The 15,234-nt window shown below is 44.2% G+C and overlaps 1 protein-coding gene across 1 annotated transcript in view; it reads right to left on the minus strand.

Moving 5' to 3' along the window:
- LOC140916824 (protein shisa-1-like) overlaps window positions 1-12,043 on the minus strand; it is a 38,664-nt gene extending 26,621 nt beyond the window's left edge. The window contains exons 1-2 of the mRNA XM_073358712.1: window positions 11,776-12,043; window positions 9,864-10,306 (exon numbers count right to left, since the gene is read on the minus strand). Of these exons, the coding sequence (XP_073214813.1) occupies window positions 9,864-10,306; window positions 11,776-12,043 (711 nt within the window). The remainder of the gene's footprint in view (window positions 1-9,863; window positions 10,307-11,775) is intronic.
- Window positions 12,044-15,234: the final 3,191 nt, after the last annotated feature.

Below are 15,234 nucleotides of genomic sequence, written 5' to 3' on the forward strand. Positions count from 1 at the left end.
GCTTACAGCAATAGAAATAATAATAAACATGGACCCCTGCATTTCTGGGCTTTAGCATTTGAGTGGCAGATAAATCCATTCCTTTCAAATACTTTAAATACCAACATTTTGATGGCATCTGACAAAATAAAAACCTGGCTTAGTAAAATGCAGCATCATTATCTCTGTGTACAGCTGCTTCAGGCTGAGACATTTCTATTCAGGCAGTGGAGACCTGAACAGTTCTGGAGGAAGAGATGGGTGTGGTGTCTGTGCACCGAAATAATCAGCAATTGAAATGATAGTGAGAGAGCCTTCCACCTGTGTTCTGATCCTTATCCGTCCATCCCAACAAATCCCATATCAGAACATCGGCGTCAGTCTTCAGCCTATGGAGTCCCATTTATTTTCATGGAAACTCACTCCATTAGCTCAGCTTGCAGTCTCTGTCCAGCCCTATTTGTACTACAGATAGAGCCGTGTCCATTGTAACCGTTCTCTGATGCTTGGCCACAGCCAGCAGAATCCAGCACCTACCCACAGCAGCAGGGTTCCTGGCCATGCCTGTGTTTGCATCAGTGTATTCTGGTGAAAACTGGGCAGCTATCCCATAGTGCTTTGAGGTCAGAGGGCTGGGGGTATTTTTCACATGGGGCAAATCCTTTGGGATGTACTTCTGCACAGACACGTAGGAGGCAAGAACACTGCCTAACCCAGTTACAGAGGCATGGTTAGATGATGACCTTCAGCAGAAGGGTAGTGTGAGAACCTGATACAACCTGACATTTGCCCTGTTCATGAGCGGTGTTAACCTATGGCACTCCCACGTGCACCAGGTCTACAGTAGACACTTTTGCTGGTATAGTAACGTTGGTTAGGAGTATGTCGGGGGGGGGGGGGTTGTATGACGTTCCGATGCTGTCACACACCCTAGCCTTCATGCAATTATACCAGCATAAAAGTCCATTTGCTGGTATATTTTATTTTGCTCTGGGAACCAGTGCAAGCTACACTCTTTTGCCAGTATAAGCTGCATCTGCACAGTTATGCTGGCAAACCTTTTCTAGTGTAAAATAGTCCTTGTTTAGGAGCCATCTGTCATACTACTATAACCAAGTTAGGTGACCCGGTTGCAACACAGTTAAAAGTTGTGGTGTAGATGGGACCTTGGACTAGATGACCTCCTGAGGTCCCTTCCAACCCTGACATTCTATGACTCTAAACAGCATTAAAAAGATGTGGCTAAGTCTGATTTACACTACAGCTTTTAACTATATTGTAACCAGGTCTGCTGTATTTCAGAAAGGGCCTTAGGAACCAGGTGCCATGGGTGTCAACTCCGTGGGTGTTCCAGGGCTGGAGCACACCTGGAAAAAAATTAATGGGTGCTTAGCACCCACAGGCAGCAGCTCTCCCCTCCCTCCCAGGGCCTCCTGCCTGCTACAATTAGCTGTTCCGCAGCGGGCAGGAGGTGCTGGGAGGGAGGGGGAAGGAGTGGGGATGGGGTACTCTCGGGGGAGGGGACGGAACTGGGAGGGGAAAAGGTGGGGTGGGGGTTTGGGAGAAGGAGTGGAGTGGGGGTGGAGCCTGGGACTGAGCAAGGGTTGAGCACCCCCGGGCAAAGGGAAAAGCCGGCACCTGTGCCAGGTGCCATGTTGTCTGTGGGCTATGTATTGTTACCGCTTGGTTCAGAGTGGATAAAAGTCTGCAGTGCTAATGAGCTTTCCCACTCTGACGGCCTTTGACCCTTTGCCAGAAAACCAGGCGCTGATGAAAAGTGAATCAAGGAAGCTTTCCCAGGAAAATAAGGGAGATGTCTCATTTCAGCTGATGTTTGAACCGACTTGATTAAGACAAATTGGTGCAGATGGTACCCCTTTGAAACACTGAATGTCAACATGAAAAGACAGATATGGCATCAGCAGCATTCAGCTCTGCCGCTTTACTGTGTGACATGTAAAGAATTGAAGTAATGATGAATAAAAGTGAAGCTGTCAAAAAAAAATTAAAAAAAAAGTAAAACGCAAACAACTTAATACTAGGCAGATACCAATAGCTGTTTATAGCAAGTGGAATTTATTATACTGTTTATACCAATAAGGAGGGTGCTCTCTAATGTTTAGAATATGGAGCCAGGACTCCTGGTTTCTCTCCCCAGTTCTGCCACTGACATCCTGTGTGGTCTTGGGAGAGTTACTTAACCTCTCTGGGACTCAGTTTCTCCAGCTGCAAAATGTTGATAATACTTACCTCCCACACAAGGGGGTTGTGGGGTTTGGAAGCATTGTGAAACCTTTGGATTATAGGAACGAAAGTGAACATTAATATTATTATAGGTTTTATTAATAAAGAATTGATTGGTTAGTGCCCTGCATTGTTTCTATACCATGATCGAATACACAAAAGGAACGAGTTAGTTATACGCTATGGATTTACTTGGCCCCACACATAATTGCACTGGTTTAAGATAATGGTTTATTTTTATACCAATTTAGTGAAACTGGTGCAAAAAGCTGAGGCTTGGTCTACGCTAAAAAGTTAGGTCAACCCAGCTACATCGCTCAGGGGAGTAAAAAATCCACACCACTGAGTGAGGCCTCAGAGAGGTGGATTACTCTGTGCTGATTGTCAAACCCCATCCTCTTAGCATAGGTAGTGTCTACACTGAAGTGTAGCATTCAAGTGTAGACAAGCAAGTGGACACTCTTATTTTGGTTTAACCCAGGCTTATTGTTCTTTATCTTCTGTCAGTTTAGATAAATCAAAATAAGCCTCTTCAACTGAAATAAATGTCCACAGAGGGGGTTGCACCAGTTTAACTAAGTTGGTTTAACTAAAGCAGTGCAATTGTGTGTGTAGACAAGGCCTATACTTAAATGTAGGGGTTCTACCCTAAGACCCACTGGTATAAGGGTTTGGAAGATAAGGCTCTATTCTTTATTAGCTCAGTTCAATTCTTGTGTTTAGAAAGAATCCAACAAGAAAAGCCACCCATGTAATCAGTGAAGATTAAGGTGGAAATAGTGTAAGTATGTCTACACTGGAAACTTCAAAGGGCTTTGAAGTGCGAGAGTGTTCGTGCACGAGCGCTGGGAGAGAGATCTCCTAGCGCTCCTGGTAATCCACCTCCACAAGGGGATTAGCTCTGAGCACTAGGAGCGCTGCTCCCAGTGCTCGGAGCCTGTCCATACTAGCCCTTTAAAGCGCTCAGACTTGCTGCGCTCAGGGGGGTGATTTTTCACACCCCTGAGCCAGCAAGTTAAAGCGCGATAAAATGTAAGTGTAGACATACCCTAAATTGATTCTAAACTAGAATTTGGGGGAAGGGGTGGAGTTATCATTAGTCAAACAATAGAAAGCACTTTGGTGCGATAGGTGGCAAATAGACAATTAGATATCCCAGCTTTCTAAGGATATGCTAAGCCGAACAGCAAGACTTCCAAAATTAGTAAGGGGTGGAATCTCCACAAAAGACACTTATGTTTCTTTCTCCAAGCCTCATGATTTGATCCATTTTTAATGCAAATGCTAATTGGGTCACAGAACCATGCCACAGTTTACAAGGCTGCTTGGTAGAGGATTTTTAAAAGTAAATTGTCTATAGGAAAATGTTGTGGTATCAGTGTTGATCCCAGGGTATTAGCGAGACAAGGTGAGTGAGGTACTATCTTTTATTGGACCAACTCCTGTTAGTGAAAGAGGCAAGCTTCTGAGCTCCAGAAAGCTTTTCTTCAGTAGAGTCACAGCTAATTACAGATTGTTTAGCATAAATAGTTAACATGTAGTCTATGGGACAATTTAAGGTGAAGTGGCTGGTTAACACTCTTGCAGTCATAGGCCAAAGTAGGGGTGGGTGGAGGGACTAGTGGGTTATAGAATGTTGTAATAAAGCCATCCAGTGTCTTTATTAAGACCATTTCTTTTAGTGTCTAGCAAAGTTATGAATTTAAGCTCAGGCTCGTCTTTTGAAGGTGATGTGCAGGTTTCCTTTGAGGATGAGGTCTGAAAGGTCAGATATGGAGTGATCTTTTGTGAAAAGTGTTCACCCAAGAGCGATACGGTGTTTTTGTCTTTTATAATTTTTCTGTGCGACTTCATTCGAGAGCGTAGTGATTGTCTGGTTTCACCCACATAGTTGTTATTGGAGCACGTAGCACACCACATGTCGTGATTGGCATGTGTATGACTCATGGATCATGAAAGGTGTGTTGTGGGGGGTGCTGATCATTGTAGCAATGGAGCTATGTCTGCAAGTTTTGCATCTGTTGTTATGGCAGGGCCTGGTGCTGCTTTGAGTTGGTGGGTCCTGATCTGTGGGGAGTTTGCTTCAGATGATGAGCTTGGTGAGTTTAGGATGTTGTTTGAAGGCCAGAAGAGGGGGTCCGGGAAAGATTTCTTTCAAGTATGGGTTGCAATTGTTTAATGATACCCCATATAGGTTCCGGTGTGGCGTGATAGATGACAACTAGGGGTGTGCGGTAAGGGAGGTTTTATTTTCTATATTGAAGCAGGTTCTTTTGTCCCCCGCCCCCATCACTGCAGAGGTGTTAATGGGCACTTCACCTTGAATGGTCCCTTAACATATGTGTTAACTACTCATGCTAAACAGTCTGTTCCACACATTGGGTATGTTTACACTGCAATAAAAGTCCACAGGGGCGGCTGCAGCTGGGCTAGGTCAGCTGACTTGGGCTCACAGGCTGTGGGGCTATAAAACTGTAGTGTAGCCATTCAGGCTCTGCCTGGACCCTGAGGAGTTTCAAAGCCTGGGCTCCAGGCCAAGGGCAAGTCTACACTTAAAATGCTGCATTGGTGCACCTGCCCCAAGCTGTGCCGCTGTAGTGCTTTAATGAAGACACCCTACGCCGATGGGAGAGAGCTTTACCGGCTGTGTAGTTAATCCACCTCCCCAGGATGCAGTAGTTATGTCGACAGGAGAAGCTCTCCCACCGACAGCGCTGTATACACGGCGGGGTTAGGTTGGTATAACTACGTCGCTCAAGGGTATGGATTTTTCACACCCCATGAGCGACGTCGTTATACAGATACTGGATTGTAGTGTAGCGCAGACCAGAATATCTATACTGCAATTTTATAGCCCCACATCCCAAGCACCATGCACTTGAGTCAGCTGACCTGGGCTCTGTGACTCGTTGCCACGGGTTTTTTATTGCAGTGTAGACTTACACTCTGAGTCCCTTTCCCGGACCCGAAGAGCTCTCAGGGTACCTCAAAAGCTTGTCTCTTTCACCAACAGAAGCTAATCCAATAAAAGATATTATCCTGCCCGCCTTGGCTCTTGGAAAATACATCTCCTCAGGGTGCTGGAACAATTTTTATAGTGGGGGTGCAGATGATGGAAACCATATATATATTGTTATGGCAGCACCTCCAGCACCCCTAATTCCAGCACCACTGCATCTCCTCAGTCTTCAGAGAAAAAGAAATGACATTTGCTTCCCTTGTTCTCTCTCCTGGGGTGTAATTTTTTAAATAGAACTATTAGAAGCGATCAATTTGTTCAAACCAAGCATTTGCCTCTGCTGTGTTGCACTAACTATGCTGACCAACAAATATGTGTCCGGCTGATTACTATTCATGGGGCCTTTTCAAGAACGTACAAAGCATTTTATTTTCTGCTTGTTATCTATTTTTTCCTTCCTATTTGGTTATCGTCTTTCCTCTTCCTAGCATTTTCTGCTCGGTACTAGTAAATGACACTGAACACTGGAGTCGCATTAGATGTCTATAAGACTTGGTCTAACCTTAAAAAGTTATATTGGTATCCCTGCATTGGTCAGGGCAGTGAGACAACCACAACTATGACTAACGTAGCTATGCCAAAATCCCCAGGGTAGATGCCGCTACGTCAATGGAAGAGCGCTGCTATCAATGTAGCTGACATTATTCAGAGAGGCAGTATTCCTGCGCTGACAGAAAACTTCATTCTGCATCAACATAGGCTCCATAATGTAGAAATAATGATACCGCATCATTATGGAGGAAGCATTGTAGTCAGGAGTCAGACACTCCTGACTTCTAATCCCAGCTCCAACAGTGATTATTTGTGTATTCTTGGGTAAATCACTTTGATGCTCTGTGCCTCAGTTTCCCTATCTGTGAAACTGACAGTGACACTTACCTGCTGCCTTGGTAATCCTAAATGAGGATTAATTAGGTAATGTTTGCAAAGTGATTTATACATAACAAATACTAAGGGCAAGTCCATGCTACAACATTAAGTCAACCTAAATAGTGTTGACGTACAATTTAAATCACTTTTGCATGTCCACACTTGGATCAGCATTTGTTTTTGCTTTCTTGGCTTCCCTGCATGCTTTGATTTTTTTCCAGCCTCCAAAGACCAAAAAACTGCTGTTAAACCTTTTCTGTGTCGCTGAAAGTGTGGCGAACTTTGATTTCCGTTAGTTTCCAGTGTCTTCAAAGGGTCTTTCATTTTTAGTCTCTTTTGTTCTCATTTCCAGACTGACCTCAAACTTGTTAACACAAAGGATGTCCTGGAAATATGTGAAAGTTATGAAACTGCAGAAGCAAACTTGTGGGGGAAAATACAGCAGCAACATTTTAAAGTTGATAGTGAAAAAATAAGACGTTTACTTAATTTTTTTAATAACTTCTACTGTAGGTTGCACTCCCAGCATCATCCCAATGATGGCAAAGCACTTCATGAATATTAGTGCATGAAGCCTCATCCCAGACCTTTGAAGGAGGGACTATCCTCACTTTGCAAATGAAAAACTTGACCAAGTTTGTGGCAGAGCTAGGAACAGAAATCAAACCATCCAAGACTCTTGTCCCTCTCTTCTTAGAGAGATCATTTGCTATTGGGAACTGCCTTCAGAAACAAGGTTTGTTGTTTCAGGGCAATATTATAATTGAGAACATACACCTGTGTTGTACATCTTCCAATATTCATTGTTTTTCTTAAAGCCTCAGTTTCTGGAGTCAAGTGATCACAGTGGAATCTCGGCTTTCAGTAAAAAGAAAAAATGTCTAGCCCTCGTGCTTTTTGAACTAAATCTTGAAAACATGAACCACCCGTACCCTGAAAGCTCAAGAGTCGGCAGGCAAATAGAGAACCCACTTTATTTTTTTTAAAGTCTCATGATCTTTAAATCAATCTTGTGATGGGACTGACTCATATTTTTAAATGTTTGAGGGTTAGCAATACTAATTGACTAAAATTAAGTTATAATCGAAGGAGGCAGGGTATATAATATCACCAGCTTAAAACAAATGTCTGGCATGTACACACTTGATCAAATTAGAAAGGTAAATACAATCTGTGCTCCCTTGCAGTGACTGGTAGTAATGCTTGCTGCCAATAAGGTGCTGTTTAACACCCCTGTAAGCTATGCATTCTGTTAACACTTCACAAAAGGGATCTGGGCCCTAAAACTAGAGCTGTAACATCCATTTTCATTGCAACATACCTTTGTATCTCTAAACAGGAAGGAACAGGGCAGAAATACTCCATAAATAACTGGATTTAGGTTCTGTCCTCATGGGTGTGTTAGTCCTTATCTGATCTTTTTATTAAGAAAAAGGACATGAAATTCACCAAAATGTGGGACCTTAGACAACAGTTCCTCTAAAAATAGGCATTTAGTTAAAGCAAATGCACAGCTACCTGTTACCATTCTTATCACACCAGCTCTGGGTGCTGTGAAATCCAATCCATAGTATAAATAGGTCCTCAATTACTTTCAGTGACAGGGCATTGAGTGACATGACAAACTAGGCTCAGTCTCCCTCAGCACAGTTAAGCTTTGGTTGGTACTTTACATTGGTGGTCTCCCGTCTTCATCCTCACTTAAAAAAAAAATCAGATAACTAATTTTGAATAAATTCAAAATGCTTCATGTCACGTAAATATGTATTACTTCTTTCCCTGTGCAGCACACAGATTGGCCCGAAGTTACATCCCTGACAGCAAACTTTGATATATTGGGGCCAATTTCCCCTTCTCTTACACTACTGTAAATCCATTAATTTTAATGGAAATACTCTTGATTTACACCAGTGCAAATGAGCAGAAAATTGAGCCTATTATTTTACCAGGGTGCATTGCTTCCCCTACTACAAGCCAGGATACTAAGAAATGTGCGCCCTTTTTAGCATCTACATGATGGGACACATTACACAATAGCATTAGATGTGAGATGCCTCCACATCAATACAATAAGAATACAAATATTCTGATGGATTTTATGTTTACCGAATGGATTATTTAGCCCCATCTGCTCCCCAGGGAAGTCATCAAAGCCTCTTTATTATGCAGATTTTAAGATCCTGACCAATCAGCTGAAGATTAAGTTCTTGTTCTTTTACACACACAACTTTAATCCTTGGCACCTGCTCCTACTGGCAATGTCTGTGGAGTTATTTTAATGTGCCTCTGGTGTAATTATTCTCTGGTTTCTTTGACCAAAGGAAGTGTTCGACACTCCAGCAGCCGGGATCACCATATTTTGTCAACCTCTTCACATTAGCATCCTGCTGTTAACTCCTGCTGTGAAGGATGGCTGCAATTAGGCAATGCACATCTGAAGATAATTCCTTGTTGAGAGTGTAAACAGTGTTTTAAGTCAAAATAGATAGGATTTTCTTCTCTACGAGAAGCTAAAGAAAAAGGAAGTAGTGTTATACAGGTGGCGGTTCTCGCCACGTTTCACTCCTTTTCCCCACCCAGTTATAAAAAAGCCTTTTCATGATGTCTTGTAATCAGTCTGCAGGTCTCTTTTTGTCGATGTTGCATAGCGAGAGCTACACTAAACCATTACAAGACAGGGAGCAACAAATACGCCATCGCAAAGTTATTTTCTCCAATAATCTGCACAGATACAAAGTACGTTTTACAAAAAGTTTTGGCCTAAAAGCTGCTCCTGTAGCAGCACTTAACTGACACCTCGTCAGCAGCATGTTCAGTCTTAGAGTCACCATCAACTTGACATCCAGGCAATTTGGGGGGGAAAAAAAAAGTAAAAAGTAGTTTCAGATACTCCACCTGCCCCCTAGTCCCTCTGCCAACTTTTGCTTTTACAGTCATTCACATTTTCTGAATGTTATTTTGTTCCCTGTCAGTATGGGCCCACACAAACAACAGTGAAACTGACTATGCATGATGCTAATAAATGCATAGTATAGTCACAGTAAGAGAGAAAAACAAGACTTTCCATCATCCCCTCTGATCCCTTTTGCTTAGAATAAGCTTGTTTTGTAACAGTCAGATGTAGATAAAAATTCAGGCAAAGACATGATTTGACAATGTCCCTTTAAGTTAAAACCACAAGTTTTTAAGCAGAGAAAGTACTCTACAAGCCATTTAAAATATAATGCAAAATTAGTCTTATTAGGATTGCGGAATGGCTAAGGCATTTGGTAATGGGCAAGAAAAACCTTTAGGTAGCTGGGTTCAAATTCAACCTAAGCTAGTAATTGACCAGGAGTGCCAAGATCTGCTGGCTGTTCACTGCCTATAAGAAGGAATATGGCAATATTGCTCCAGTTCCCAGTGGGCAGCTGTCCACAGTTAAAACCCCCACCAAGATTAGCCCTGCCATGAGAAAACATGCCAAGAAATGAATGAACCATGGAGACTGAACCTGAGCCCCAAGGTAGTACAGTACGTACTAAATTAGCTGGTTAAACAATTAAAATAAGACCTATTTTTCCCAAATAGATATCAAGACCGGATTCTCATTTCACACATGCTAATGATTTCAGAAGTTTGTATTACTTCCTGTTTGTTAACTTTGTCCAAAAAGCACCTTACATTTTTACAATATGGAGTTCTGCAGTTACAGGTCATCTTAGACATGAATGCCTGAGTACATTGTTTGGTCACCATGCATGGCACTTACAGGAAAATTATAGTAAGAAGTTTGTCCATAGACTGCTCTATTAAGGAAAGATGCTGGAGTTGTTATGATAGTATGATCAGCTGGTATTCCGTAATTAGTACATGCAGGCTGCAAAAGGGGTCCATTGGTTAATGTAGGAGGCAAGAACTGGGCTCCTTGAGAGGAACCTATGATGGGAAAAGGTGGAGCCATGCTCAGGCAGATGTTACTAGTCTGAGGAAGACTACCCAAGGAGCATCTGGTGGCTGAACTGGAGCTGGAACTGGAGAACCAAGGAGGAGCAGCAGCTTCCAGCAGCCGACTCTGGACTGGTGCAGGCCCATGTTGCTGCTCTTCATCCTGGGATTTCAGGCATCTACAGCAGCAAATACCAATGAAGGCCCCAATGACAACAAAAGCCACAAATATGGACCCAACAAGGAGGAAGGGTAAGTACATGGGCACTGGAAATGGAGAATACAGAGAGATAAGTCAGTCATTTAGTATTTACTAAGGTCATCATTTACAGATGTTTCCCTAGCTATATCATGTCTCATACCGAGCAGTTTCACTAAACCTTTAAAGCATCACCACAAAGTCTTGCACCCTACCCATTAACTCTCCAAATGAATAGCAGACCAAGATGGACTCTTGCCAATGAGAAACTAGAATGAAGTCTTGGACTAAGCCCAGGTAGACAGTTAGACGTGGGCGCCATTACCTTTCCAAATTATGATAGTCATTTACACCTATGCAGAGTGCTTTTGAGACTAGTATTCTGATCTGGTAGCATTTCGCACCTATTGTTTTCAGGTACAAGCGACAATACAAGATGCAAAGGACCAGAGAATTGAGCCCATAACTTGTTTACTTTATAGAATTAGTGATAAATGCCATGTAGAATCTACCTTTACAGGACAGGAGTCTAGATATGGTCGCTAAGCAGCTCTAGATCTTGCAATCCCAATTTTTACAAACTCAAAATTCACCATTTTAGGAAACTTGTAAGGAACCAGAGGCCTCTGAGCACCCAGCACATTAGCAGTCACAGCAGCCCACATTATGCTTCCTTCACCTTGGAACATAAATCCTAGAGCTGTGGCTCAATGGTGCCTGATCAGTCCTTCGCATTTACATTAAGCCCCCAAATGCTAAATAAGAAGAACCTCAGCTGAAGCCTGGTTTCCACCCCACATCGTCCATTGGCTCTGGCCTGCATCACTAGAATTTAGTCTAAGGCATCCTGGTTATGTCACACTCAGCTCTGCTGATAGATCACCCATTTCCCTTCTCCTTCCCCGACAGTACCTTAGGGCTTGTCTGCAGTTGGAAGGTGTTTCTGATTAAAGCAAGGTCTGAATTTAAAGTGCAATGGCTATTCCTGAATGATTCCAGGGAGTTTGGGTTAATCTGAACAGAAACAAGGCACTCATTCCAGAATAAGTGTGTCCGCACACAGAGTTTAGAGTTAGTCAGGAGCAGTTAACCAGGAATAACTCCATGAATGGACCAGCCCTTAATTAGCAGAGCCTAATGCCGAGGCAGTTTTCTGCCAATACCAGCTATGGGCCACTTTGCATTCTACAAGGGAACTAGACTTCCATTTTAAAACAATAGGGGAGGGGAGCCCAGAAATACTCTTCTTTACTCACTCCCCTTCAAACAGGGTCCCACTGTGGGTCAAGATGTCTAGAGCTCTAAAGGGGGAGCAGGCTTGAGTTGAGCAGCTGGAGCTTTGAAGGTGGTGAATGGGGGGATTAGATGTGGAGCTGCAGAGGGAGGCATGGGCTGGTTGGGTAAGATGTGGAACTGTAAAGGGAGAGTTTTGGGGTGATGGATCTAAAATCACCCCAGCCCCCTACAGTGCACAGCAGAACCCAGGTCTCTGATGAAGTCCACCCCATATCCTGCAGGTGCAGAAGGAGCCTGTTACCTGGTGGAGGCTTGGGACTGGTCTGGTGATGGTCACTAGGACACAAGCCTTGGTCCAGCCGGGCCTCTCTGGTTGAGCAGCAGTAGCGCAGGTTGCAGTTGCCGCAGCACAGAGTAGCCTCTGGGCTGTCATAGTGCTCCGGGCACCGAAAGCCCCTGTGCCCGAGCTGTGAGCTGTCCGCCCAGCCATGGCAGTACTCTCCATCCTGCCCAGAGGTGCCCCCCGGAGTCAGCAGCAGCACCAGGACACACAATGGCACCCTCTCCATGGCACAGACACTTTCGGCGTTCCTGCCTTTTGCCCCCCTCCTTCACAGGGCTCAGACTGGAGACCCCCCTAGCCTGTCAGTTAGTCCACATGCTCTGAACTCCCCAGTCGCTTACGGCACCCCCTAGCAGCTCAGACCAGGCTCCCTCTCGATTCTATTAGCCACCAGGGTACCTCTGCACCTGCAATCAGCCCACCAGGGTGTATGGCTGCCACCTCCTCCTCCTGCCAGTCTGTGAGCTGTTTCTACTGCCTTCCCACTGGCCCTGGTGTAAAGCTCTGCTCAGCTCAGGGCTCAGGAGGTTTTATCCCCTGTCCAGTGACCTGCCTCCAATTCTCTCTCCCCCTCCCTCCCAACAACAAACAAGGAACCACTCAATTTGAAACCTATCTCACTCCCTCATTACCCATCCTAAACTCCAGCAGGGAAGAGCCTCTGGTTCCTGCTGGAGACGGCACATCTCAAACACTTGATTAGCCACTGTCCCGAACAAGGGCACAATTAGCCAACACTTAAGAGCATGGGATGCAGCAAGCACAGGGCTAGCCTGGTACCAAAGATCCATTCCCTTAGGGGCAGGCAGATGAGCTGAGGTGTCAAAGGGGGGCAGCTGGGGAATGAGCAAAAACAATGCATGATGACAAGTGAGAAATTAAATTTCACAAGCAGAAGGAAAGCACATCTACTGCCAGCTTCCAGAGGGCTCTTTAGTATAATTGCTACAAATTGCTAAGGGACATTTGTATAACACAATGGAAGATAAGCCACTGTTTGCCTTGTTTAACATGGATAATCAAGTATGTAAGTATACAGAACAGGATTTTGGTGTAAAAGTTTTGGCAAAATACATCTTGAGAGGCCTATATTTCCGAATACTACCCAAGCAGTGCTGTTTTCTGCGCATAGTTAAAGGTGTGGAGGCTGAAACTTGCAAAGAGCCTGCCACAAATCTGCCTCACAAAGCTCAGAGCAATCCATGAATCCAAAAGCACATTCAAGGGAACAAGATGCATATTTTAAGAAGCCCGTGGTCATATTTACATAGGAAAAGTCACTGTGTTGCCAAGACCCTTTTACAACAGAGGAGTGCCTGACACTGTCTTTCATTGTCAATAGGAAAAGACCAGGCTTTGCTTCTGGCATGTCTTCATTGGGATTTTAGCGTCCGGTGGCGCTACACTGATGTAGCTCTACTAGAGCAAACCCTGGTATAGAGCATGGGTGTAAACCTCTTGTGTTTGCCATTGTCCCTGCAATTACATTTGTAGGAAAGGCCCAAATCCGAAAAGGTATTTAGGCTCCTAACGTCCATTGATTTGAATACATTTGTAGATCCCACTTAAACAGCGTAGACAAGATCTATGTTCTTGAACAGTGCTAAAGCCCTGCAAAACTTCAAGGCCCTGATCCTGCAAACACTTAAACACATGGTCATAGGTGAGGAGGGAACTAGATGGGGCCAAGATCCTGAGCACCTACAGTTCCCATTGACCTCAGTGGAAGTTGTGGTCAGTGGTGCTGGAACATTTTTAATAGTGGAGCTGAAAAGCCAGCCCCTCTCCCCCGCCCACCATTCCCCGAGCTGGGGCTGGGAGCAGGGCCGTGTCTCTGGGAGGAGGGGACCTAGACGGGGTAAGGGGGCCGAGGCTAGGGCCGGCAGTCGGGATCCCCAGGTGCAGAGCTGGCGGCAGGGGAGCCCCAGGAGTGGGGCCAGGAGCCGGGCCCCCGTGTGCACAGCCAGGAGCAGAGCCCGGGCGTGGACCCAGGAGCTGGGCCCCTGCTTATGGGGCTGGGCGCAGAGCTAGGGGGTACTGAAGCATCCCCCGTACCTCTAGTTCCCGTACCTATGGCTGTGGTGCTTATCACCTGAGAAAATCAGCTGGTAAGGCAACATCTTTCACACCCTGATCAGAACAATTGGCACCAGTGTTTGCCAATTGCTTTAAGATTCCAGGATGTAAAGCTCATTACGAATGCAGCATTCATTAATGCACATAAAAGCTTGACCCTGTTCTCATTAAGTTTAAAGGGAATTTTGCCATTAATTACAGATAGTGGATACAGAACAGAGTCCAGTTCTGCAAACGCACAGAAATACAGCACAAAATGATCTCCCCTCTGATTACTCCTGTTATAACTTTACAGACCGGCATGCACATTTATGCTGTATTGACAATTTCATAGATTCAACTGAGTCATATTTCCAATCTGCCAAAGATTTCAGCTCTCATCACCTCTGGCAGTCTGTCACCTTTCATGCATCACTGTTTAATTGGCTCTTTGGCAAACATGTTTATGGAGATTCCTCTTGTCTGTTCAAAATGTTAAATGAAAACTCTATTTAGATTTCAGTTTTCAGAGTAACAGCCGTGTTAGTCTGTATTCGCAAAAAGAAAAGGAGTACTTGTGGCACCTTAGAGACTAACCAATTTATTTGAACATAAGCTTTCGTGAGCTACAGCTCACCATCCGATGAAGTGAGCTGTAGCTCACAAAAGCTTATGCTCAAATAAATTGGTTAGTCTCTAAGGTGCCACAAGTCCTCCTTTTCTTTTTGAGATATTTCCAAACGCTGCTCAGTGAACGGAGATATACTTTCTGCCCTGCTGCATCTTAGCTTTGCAAGAGACAGGTTGACTGATTTGCAAAGGACCTCATCCTGCAAAGTGCTGAGCACCCTCCTACAAGGTACAGAACAGAGTCTGAAGACAATGGGAGGTGAGTGAGCACAGCACCTTGCAGGACTGGTCCCATAAACAACTGGGAAGATGCTTTATATTCTGTCCAGTCACAAGCTGTCAGATTTGTCTTAAAGCAAATGATGGTTTATTTAGGCATAGACCCCTAGCTATATTAAACCAAACTAACTTCCATCTTTATTATTAATGATTAAGAACAGAGTAAATGCTGAGAGGCTCTGGGAAGGTGCTCAGCACTTCTTAGGGTTTGTCACAATAAAACAAACATCAATAATAATAATAATCAAATTAACCCCCTACACCTGTTACATTGAAAGTACACTATTGAGGTTGCAAAGTCAAGCACTCTGAAGTTAGGAAATGCCTGAATTAAGGTTGTCTGTGCAACCTTGGTTCAACCCCCATGTGCATTATGACAGTCATTAAGTACATGGTCATGTATTACTTTTTTTCCTCAGGTCCCCTGCCTCATTCAGTGAACAGGTAAATCCT

Source organism: Lepidochelys kempii, chromosome 9 (assembly GCF_965140265.1).
Source record: "Lepidochelys kempii isolate rLepKem1 chromosome 9, rLepKem1.hap2, whole genome shotgun sequence".
In the NCBI taxonomy this organism is placed as follows: domain Eukaryota; kingdom Metazoa; phylum Chordata; order Testudines; family Cheloniidae; genus Lepidochelys; species Lepidochelys kempii.